This window comes from Panicum virgatum, chromosome 5K (genome assembly GCF_016808335.1).
Source record: "Panicum virgatum strain AP13 chromosome 5K, P.virgatum_v5, whole genome shotgun sequence".
NCBI classification, from domain to species: domain Eukaryota; kingdom Viridiplantae; phylum Streptophyta; class Magnoliopsida; order Poales; family Poaceae; genus Panicum; species Panicum virgatum.
This window is the reverse complement of record NC_053140.1, coordinates 53,991,254-54,001,771: the sequence shown is the minus strand read 5'-3', so window position 1 is coordinate 54,001,771 and position 10,518 is coordinate 53,991,254. Positions and strand designations below refer to the sequence as shown.

General features: G+C 46.1%; 1 protein-coding gene and 1 pseudogene across 1 annotated transcript; one reads left to right on the top strand and one right to left on the bottom strand.

Moving 5' to 3' along the window:
* Window positions 1–3,633: 3,633 nt before the first annotated feature.
* Window positions 3,634–5,530, bottom strand: LOC120708594 (annotated as a pseudogene).
* A 2,185-nt stretch (window positions 5,531–7,715) lies between these two features.
* Window positions 7,716–8,332, top strand: LOC120708593. Its single transcript, XM_039993948.1, has one exon. The coding sequence runs from the start codon at window positions 7,812–7,814 to the stop codon at window positions 8,070–8,072; it is 261 nt and encodes an 86-aa protein (XP_039849882.1). The 5' UTR covers window positions 7,716–7,811; the 3' UTR covers window positions 8,073–8,332.
* The last annotated feature ends 2,186 nt before the right edge of the window (window positions 8,333–10,518 follow it).

Sequence of the window (10,518 nt, the reverse complement as noted above, 5' to 3'; positions counted from 1 at the left end):
TGCAAAAGAAGGCTCGTTGCATAATTCTTTGCCCCCTAGTCACGGCTGGTACGAGGTATGTGTCATAAAAGCTTCCAGGATTTCTAGCAGCAACCTGGGATAACATACGAGGTAGGTTATCATATGATGCCTCGTATGTGCCGAACCGCATCTCGAACACCCTTTGTTTAGCCCGCCATGCCTTCAAATAACTAATGGTGTACTGGTAAGTCTGCTCAATGTGTCGAACAATCATTTTTTGCTCATAATTTAGGTTGTCCATAATAAACCCATACATTTGCTTTGCAACAAAGTCGCATGATATATTGCGATACGAGGGAAGAACTTCTGACAGCAAACAAGTGTGCTCTGTCATAATGGAACATTTCCAGTTCGACTTCCATTTTCCCTTGAATGCATGTACTCGCCATGGACATCCATCATTCACACACTTCACCTCATATTATTTACTGCCAGACTTTACGACTCTGAATTCTCGTTTCAATGATATTGCCCATAGTCTCACAACATCTTTTACGGCTTCAATGTTTGGATATGTTGCACCTTGCACTACCTCATTCCCTCTGTACTCTCACTCCTGATTTCGTACGTCTTCTGCGACATGACTGCCAAAACCATGCTCCTTCCACTCTTTTGGCAATGAGTACTACTCGTCATCAGATGAGCCATCATATTCTTCCATCTCTATTGCGGTTTGGTCTTCTGCCTCCATCTCGTCCACAATGCTATGTATCCTCTCTCCCTCATCAGCAAGGCCCTGTGGTCCCATGTTTTGGTTCTCTATCTCTTCTGACTCATCTTGCTCAACATAATTGGTATCTCTTCGAATACTCGGAGTTCCTTGATCTGCACAATGTTGGATTTCATTTTGTGTCTTCTCCCGGATTTGAACAAGAATAGCCAGAGGCCACCCACGCTCTAAAGCTGTTTGCATGTACTTCTGCTAGTCATCAGTGTTGTGTATCATCATCAATTCTCATAAATCACTTTCTACCTCCCAATTAACAAGAGACTGGACGGTGATAACATATGTCAACAGATCAACACGGAACCCACGCTGCAGCCACTTACATATGGAACCAAAACTCCTTTCCAGAGGTTTATCTATGGCGCTAGATGTGCACTTAAAGGCAGAAAGATCTACTCCATTTGGCCCATACAAAATATTGTAGTCACCATAAAATACTTGAAACTGCATCTTGCTCGACATATCTGTATATCACATAATACTTATCGAGTTATACTCTTTACTTCACTACCTTATTCAATAATCCGTAAAAACTAAGTATGAAATTCAACTACAACGTATAAGTATTCATAACTACGTGATGACACTCAAATTCTATACTGCATATGCCAAATTCTATTCTAAATCTTAATTAATTTATAAACGCGTCTCTAATAGTACTGCAATTGTAATAATAAATGCGTAGTACTAATTTTCTAAACTAATTTACTACTACGTAACTACAAACTAAAATATCATTAAACTCCTACTTAAATGGTTCTACTATAGCACTAATTAAATTAAATTATTCACCCATACTTAAATTACTCATACTTGAATGCGTAGTACTTAAATGAAAAAAAATATAAACTAAATGTACTAACCTGCAGATCACAAGTGCTGAATCCGGCAGGGCTTCGCCGCTTCCCTTCTCCTCACCCCTCTCTTTTCTTCTGGATTTTTGGTGGTATTTTCGGGCTCAAATGAGGAAGGAATGGGGGTCGGATCTTTATATAAGGGGTTACCCCGGTCGCCCGAGGGGGGCGACAGGCCCTCCCCTGTCGCTCGCGGGGGGGACGACAGGCCCCCTGCCGCGCCCATGGGCGGGGCCCAGTGGTCGCCCGAGGGGGGCGACAGGCCCCCCTATCGCCTGTTGGGGGGCGACAGGCCCCCCTTTTTTCCAAGGACCTCGTTGCAAATTTGAAGAAAAAAAATTACACTTGGAGTCTGTCGCCATATGGGGCGACCGGGGGTATTTTTGAAATATTTCAAAACCGACATATATTTTTGAAATTTTTATTTTTTTTAAATATAAAAAAGAAAAAAGCGCACCACAGTTGGGCCTGCGTATGGGCCATGTATCTAGGCCAAGTCGTGCAGCTGCTTGCTAGCCCAAAGAAAATCATCCACAAGAGGGCACATGCACTCGCAGAGGGGACATCAACGAATAATCAGAATACACCTTACTACTCACGGTTCATCTTCCTCCTCAAGTCTAGCTCTCTGTTCTTCCTTCCTGTTCTTCTCTGATCTTCCTTCCCCTGAGATCTTGTATCTTGAATCGAGCTATCCGTGAGTAATCTAGTTGGGTTGTTAACACGCTCCCGCCCGACCACCCCGACCCTCAACCACTACACGCTGGCCAGAACAGGCAGGGAGAGAGAGGAGCACGAGGCCACCGATCACACGAAGCAATCGGAGCGAAGCGAGGGATTTTTTTACCAGCCGATGCGGGGAATCGAATCGCTGGATTCGGTTCTAAGCGGGAGTGGTGGATACCCTGGTGGATCTGAGGCCTGAGGGAATCGTGGGAACGGGTGGGTTGTCCCACCGGGGGTGCTTTTGTCAATTTTGGGCTGTTTCGGTGATCTCGTCATGATTGGGATGGGATTTGGGAGTGCTGGGCCTGGTAGCCTTTCGGGAAGTTTGCGCCATTGTGGTTTGATGGGCCGTGTGAATTCTGGAGAATGAAGATCATGGGCCGGGCAGCACTTCATTCAGATTTCATGTCGCTCAGGCCGGGCGATTTGCAAACCAACTTGAATTTACCAGTAAGTATATGGAGTAGCCGAGTAGGCAATATGCAACGTTATGTTTTAGGCTGAATTAAACTTTTAAGAAAAGAATATATGGTTAACACTTTCCTTTTGTTTATGATGTTCGTACTCATTGGGAAGCGAAACGAGCAAACGGGCAAGAACATCATCAAGAGTTAAGGAGGAACGGACCACTCTGCATGTCCCTGGTACACTCCTACACAAATAAAGCACCAGGCGACTCTTCTACGTGAGCACAGCTAACCAGCTTTCCAGCCCATGCTTCGTCAAGCCACTCCAACTCCACATCCAGAGAAAGAAACGCAAAAGCATGGAATATCCTTTGAATACTCAAAAGCGAATCAAAGATGGAACAGGTAAAAGGAGAAGTTTCCATGTGCTCAAGAATATGCTAAGGAAGATGCCACATTCAGGTCCGCGAAAAAGGCCGTCCACCACCTAAGCTTCCACTCGCCGGAACAAAGCCTCAGGCTCTCTATATATGCATCCTCATCCAACATCTTCCATGGAGGACCCTTCACCGGGGTGTCCCTCTCTAGTCTCTACCCCCAACATTGTCCTGATCCCGCTGCCATGTAACTCACGCTGAGCTCTCCCTCGGCTCCATCGGCGGCGACCGCGCGCACGGCGGCGTGTGGCGACGGTGACGGTGGCGCAGTGGAGATTGTGCAGCTGGTGCTCGGGCATGTAGGGCAACTATACATCTTTGGCAGATCCTCCTCCTCCGCAGGAAGATGGTAATCGAGCGCGTGTATCACCGGGGTTCTCACGAGTCACCATAGAAATGCAACATCAGTATTAGTGAAGTACTCCATGTGGTGCAGGCCAGTGTGTACTTTTTTTTTTTGGAAGGAGGCCAGTGTGTACTCGTTTGCAGTGAGCTAGTAGAAACGTTGTGCTCTTTGCGAAGGTTTATCTTAATTGGTGTATCTGATGCATATGCCCTGCATTTCTGCAATACGTTCGGTGATAACAGTATATACAAGAGAATCGTAATTCGTGTGCACTGTAGCAAAGAGTTCTCCTAAATTCCACATCAAGTGTGCTCCATGAGCTACAATTCGGCAGCATCCATATTATCCAAGTTATTCACATCAGTGAAAGAAACTTCACTGGCACTTGGGAACATACACATCAGAATTACCATGAGCCGAAAGGGCATATTTGGTGATAGGCAACACCACGAAAAAGTATCAAAGCTTAATTCGATTAAAATACAACTGCCAACTATATAAGCTGTGCTCATTTTGGTGTCTGACAAGCGAGCCTTCAACTACCCTCACATATCACAAACCAGAACAATATAGCAAACATGATGATTCTTCATAAGTTCCATGTCTCCAGCTATTCAGACAAAAAAAAACTGATGGTCCATGCAAAATTTCCTTCTTAGTAGAAGCCGAGAACTTTGCCACCAACATTCTTCCGCCTGGCTTCCTCATGGTCCATGATGCCAGCAGATGTAGTCAGCACGATGTAACCAAACTGCAAATTTGAGTTGTAAGTAACTGACCTGACAAGATGGAAGCAGCCTGGCCGTCCATCCCTCAATTTCCTTCACTCCAACATCAAAGCGAGGACTGATGACACCACAGTTGTTCAGTCTACCATTCAACCATTCAGTTCAACCACAATTTTTCCTGCCTTGTGACCATCCACATACTCAAACTCACCGATGTAGACAGAACAATTAGGACTACATCCTCCATGAGAAGTAAAACATGCTATAATAAGCAATCGGTAACTAACCATGCTTCTGCATGACCATAAGAAACTTGATAATGACCTTGGATGACGGCCTAATCGTGACTTGCCACTTCTCAACATTGTACATGCTCTTCAGAGCATCAATGAGAATGCTGACTCTAACCATAATGACCTTACCTGCAGAACACGGGGTCAAAAAATTTGTAAAGGCAGCTTAGGAGTGGAACCATTCTAAATAAATAAAACCAATCGAAGTGTCAAAAAATAGTAGATTCAGGGTCAAATAAAACCTTGATAAATAGATAACCATACTGAGCTACAACTGATACTGAAGTAAGTTGACATAAGAGAGTTAAAAGTTAAAACCCATTTCTGTTGGCCAAAACTTAAGTAATAGAAGCAGCAGACTGCAACACAACACTATTAAATCAGCGTTAGAAAAGAACTGAAATGGAAGAGTTAAGGCTCATATTCGTTTACTAATACAGAAGTGCCAAAACCACAAACAAGTTCATGAATTGAACCCCAGTGTCACAGCAACAGAGGGCTAGTATGGTATTCAAAGCTGTGTAGGTAAGAATGAATGCAGATTAGAAGTACTGAAACTCGTTCTAATCACAGTACATAGACAAATGAGTAACTTGCTAGAGACCATAATTTGAGCAGACCAACTTTCATATGTTACTGGCTTATTATTGCACGCGCAAACATGGAATGTTACCACATCACAGAACAAATACATTAAGCCAATAAAACATACATGCCTCTGATCAACTAGAAGGGGTTGTCGGCAGGCGGGGTTAATTTCCGGCTGTGATTTCTTCTTCAGACTTTGAGAGATGCCCGCGCGACCCCGGTTGGTGACTCGCCCCTGTCAGCCCGATCCGCATCGCGCAACGCATTTGGGTGTGCACGCTCGATCGATCTTTCTCTCATGCCACGCCCTCTCCCGTCTTGAGGGGCTGTTCCTTCCTCCGGCGGACGGGGGCGTCGCCATCCCCATCCCCACCCGGCGGTTTGGTCGCTGCTCGAGCGAGACTTGAGAGAGTTGTTGAGTTTGAAAATGTAAAAATTATATGAATAGATTTGTCTTGAAAAATATTTTTATGAAAGTATACATATATTATTTTTTGATAAATATTTTTAGAGAAATAAAAAGTCAAAATTGTGTTTTGGAAACCGTGTCGCTGTCCTAAACGTTAATTATTTGGCAACATATCAGGTGCAAACCAACCTCTCCGTGCAAACTATGAAAACTTCAATCTGAATTATTGGATCAACGTCCAAAAAATATGGAGGATTGGGTAATTTTACAATTTAGACCCGCCTTTGAATAGGATAATCACACTTTTACAAATCGAGCCAACAATGTTGCCACCTATTTATTATCTAAGGTAACCTACATAGTCCCTACTGAAATACGAACCTACACAGGCTAGAAAATCATGCATTAAGTGGGGAAAACATACCTCCTGAGAGTGACTCGAGCTTTGGCCGCGGCGGCGGCGGCGGCGGCGGCGAAGTCGCGAGGAGGAAGCGGCGCAGTAGGGTTCCACGAGGGGTTTGAGGAGGAACTGCCAGCGCGTGGTTGGATATTGATGCAACGGTGATGATTTGATTTGCCTCTGTGTTGACGGGTCCGGTATGCCGTATGTAGGCTTGAAGGGCCAGAACTTGATACAAAAGCTTGAGGCCCATTTTAAGCCTATGGACTATAGTTTATATTAAATGGGCTCCGGCTCCCTGCCAGGTCATCTTACTGAATGGGCTTACTGGACAACTCGGGCTAGATTTTAGTCCAAGTTCTGGGTGACTTTGTTGGAATATTTCCATCATATTTTCTATTCTTTTTAATCTTGAATGGTAGAATTAAATGAGCATCCAGTCGAGACAATAACCCAAAGAAAAATGAAATTTGCATCCTTGGCACTGCAAGTGGTCCTACCAAGGTGATCGTCGAGATCATGAGCGTTTAGACGCTGCTTTACCAAGGTGGTCATCTCTTTTACATATGCCCGCACATTTTCTGCAAAATTTCGTTCGTTTTCCGGCAGCAACCATTTTGGCGACGCGCACACGAGCGGAGGGACGACACCAATAATTCTGTGCGCGAGCGTGGGCTCATCATGCCCCGGTCGGTCGATGCAGCCATGTGAGCAGAGCAGCCCATGTGAGGCTGGACACGAGGGCCAGGATTTTGGAATCTACTAACGTGCACGGGTGCCATCTTTAACAGTTAAACACTACTGGCCCTCGCAATCTTTTTTTTTCCCTGGTTGCATAAGCATCCAGCCCGATCAGGCTGTAGCACCTAGTATATATAGAACATATAGAAAAGAAAACAACAAGAAAAACAAAAGATTCCGTTTGTGATAATAGAGTATAGAGTATATAAACTGAATGCAGGATACATTCAATCATCGATTGCAGATTTGCTAGTACTGAAAATCTGGAATAGACGATGTATCGAGCTAGTTTTATTCAGGAAAACCTCCAATAAGAAACAGTTAGGGCAGGAGTTCGATCCGTACCGGCATACTTTATGAACATTATTACTGGTGTGATTACTCTGTGATTGATTTCGTTGGCGGATTCCTTCTTTCGGTTTGCACGTGGGCCTCAGTTAACAACGCGCAGAAGGGATCATGAGTGCAGCACTGACCCAATAAAATTGGCGAGCCCGGTCCTAAGATTCCAGTACATACGCTTCGCGAATACCATTTGTTTACCAAGCAGGAAGCTTCCTGGAGACATCGTAGAACTTGTACTCCCCTACGCGCTCCAGGCAAGTCAGCAGACAGCTCGTGCCAAGTTGATCGCAGTGTGCATGCCCAAGTTGATCTCAGCAGCCATGGCTGCAGAGGCCGCGCGCTGATGTAGATCCTGATGAGGCGCCAGGTGAGCACCCAACCCATTCAGCAAGACGCCATGTCCTCTCGCGATGGATCAGGGACGACCCAATAATCCCTGACGAAATGCGGCAGGGCCATGCGGACGCACGTCTGCACAAGTGCACATGCATCTTTCGCAAGTCAGCGCCCTCGGGAAGCAGGAACTGTCAGGATGTCAGATCCGTAAACGCATAGGTCGGCGGTGTGAGCGTACAGTTACTGTACAATTTTTGTACTGGCGAGATGCTCATCAGCTGATCGTGGAAAAAAAACATTTGCCTTCGTTCCGGTCCCGAGTGTGCGCCGGGCAGGCTATTTATAGCGGCCAGTTCTTCCTCAGCTCAGCTCACAAGCAGGTTAGCTCGAGCCCTCTTTCCTCCTCTGCCTAGCGCGACAGCCACACGAGGCCGAGCCAGCTGCAAAGAAAAGATGTCGCAGAGGGCGGGCAGGCACCAGCGGCGGGCGTCGCAGAGCGTGTTCGTGCTCCCGGAGAACTTCGCGCTGGAGGACGTGCCGGCGGCCGTGGCCGAGGGCGGCGTCGAGCAGCGGAAGCCCGCGGCGGCGGACGCCCCCGAGCTGCAGGCGGCCAGGCAGGCGGGGCGCCACCGGCGGGCCATGTCCATGGCCGTCGCCTCCAGGAACCTGGAGATGATCTCGGAGGACATCGGGACCTACAAGTACGGCGCGTAGGGGATGGATGACCGCGTGTGGTGGTAGCGGCTGCTGGTGCGTGCACGCGCTCCTCCGGCGCCGGTTCATTGATTCTCGGGCCGTTCAGTTGGGTGCACAAGAGGAGGTGGCGGTGTGCCGATCCAGTCCGGTGTCCTGTAGTCCTGTGCTGTCGTTGAGTTCCGCGATGTATCGATGCTTCTTCTCTACTTCAATTCGTACTTGCCTTCTTGTTCTTCGTCTCATCTAGAAGTAAATGGAAAAAAAAATGTTCAGCTTCAGAGTCTCAGGTTAGAATGGAGCAACCAGCCTGTGAGCGGGTGCTTCAAATGTGCATTCTGCATTCCGCAGCCATAGCATTCACCATTCAGGTTAGAATGGAGCAGCCCACAGCCTTCATATATCCTACGGCACGATACAGACGACACCCAGTCAGCCAGACTGCGAGCGACGTTTCAAATGCTTAAGCAAGGGGGATCATGGCCTCCGTCCGACACTTGTGGTGCTGCAAGTCTGGAACAGCTCGTGCCTGACACTCGACGGTGTCCCCTCACCCGCGGGCAGTGCCCGTACGGCGGCAGAGTACTCGTGCTCGCCGGCACGGGTGGCACCACACCCTCTCCGGCTTTCCCTCCGTTAGGGCGGCGCCGGCAACAAAATGACGAACCCACGTCGCGCCTCCGCGAGCAGGAACGCGGCCACGGCCTCGGTCGCTTTGATTTTGCTCGGAACGCAGTTGGCCTCGGAACGGCCACCGCGCCGCTCGTGATGGTGGAGGCGTCCCGTCCAGACTCCCGGCAGCGGCGGCCATGGACCCACACGGCTGCAGCAGAACCAGCGAGCGTGACCAAACTGGCCAGGTCGCGAACCACCACTGACGAACCCGCTTGTAAATCGCAGTCGCAGATCGCGGGCGTGGTGCTTGGACGACCGTTTCTTGCGCGAGATTGGACGGTGAATTGCATCTAGACCCATACTAATGGTAAGTTTTGGTGATTAATGACAACTATATGTGACTAGGGATGGATCTAAACATCCGAATTCTTAGAACAAATTTGATATTTTAAAATAGATATGCTTAAAATTTTATGCTAATCTTTTTTTTATATTATCAAGCATATTATTACACATAAGAATAAAATTTTGTATAAATTTTTTTATGTATTATTTGCTCCCTACAATTAAAAAGGTGAAAAAAGATTCGTATCCGTATCCGATCCGTATTCGAATTTTTATATCTATTATTTGAGAATATATATGATAAATTTGATGTTTAGTTTTTATGAATCTTTACAAGATCAATGTTAAATACAAGGCTATGAATTTACATAGTAAATTCTATATCTTATTTGTCCATAATCGAAGAAAAATGACCAAAAATCTGAGATTCGAATAGACATCCGAATCCATCCTTATATGTGACTAACGTGTGTTTTGAAAGAAAAATTAATGATTAAATTAGTCCCATATGAAATATGAAAAGAGACCACTCAATTCGGAACAACCATGCGTGCCAAGGACTCTTTTTTTATAGATTAAGGACATTTCTAGTCTCAAGTGTCACAAGGAGATGAATGACACTTGATTTAGCTAGGATTTATAGTTTTTAGTTCTTGACCGTATTATTAAGAGGGGTTCATGAGTTAGTAGCTTGACCAAAATTGAATTGGCCTTAGAAATCTTGCACACTCGCTCAAAAACAGCCCAAGATAGTCAATAGAAATTAACACAACGCTTGGAAGAAGAAACAATCAAAGTTACGTTCAAATCCAAGTCAATTCAGTTGAAAACGAAGAAAAACAGCAGCACCGGTTTAACCGATGTCATAGCATCGGAGCATCCGGTTTAACCGATGTCATAGCATCGGAGCATCCGATGCTTGACGGAAGTTCCGACGCCCTGTCGGTTTATCTCTCTGGATGCCAGCAGAAATCAAATCAGAAATCTCTATAGCACCGGTTGAACCGATGGTTCCAAGAAAAGCACCGGTGCATTGGATGTATTATGTTCCAGAACGCTTGTTTGAGTTGATCAGTAAATCTCTTCAGCACCGGTTGAACCGATGACCCTACAGAGCATGCACCGGTGCAATGACGCAAGCCTGGGTATTGTGTCAGAACTCCAACGGCTACTAATTGGACACAAGAGACCGGTTGAACCGATATTTATACTTTCTATCCCGTCGGTTCTTTCGGTGGTCACGGTTTTTCTGCAGTCGACTTCCAACGGCTATGTAACTCTTTCCACTCTATATAAGGGCACCCCTGGCTCATTTCAGTTGCCTTTTGACACCCTGAATACTTAAGGCCACCCTTGAGAAGAAGAGAAAGTACTTTGAGCAAAAGAGAGAAGATCTAGTACATTGTTTGTGATTCAACCTTGAAGAATTCATCCTTTGCAAGTGTAGCAAGTGTGCTTGAGTTAGGGTCAACTGAGTGTAGGTCAAGTGAAGGTTTAGGAGCTTGTT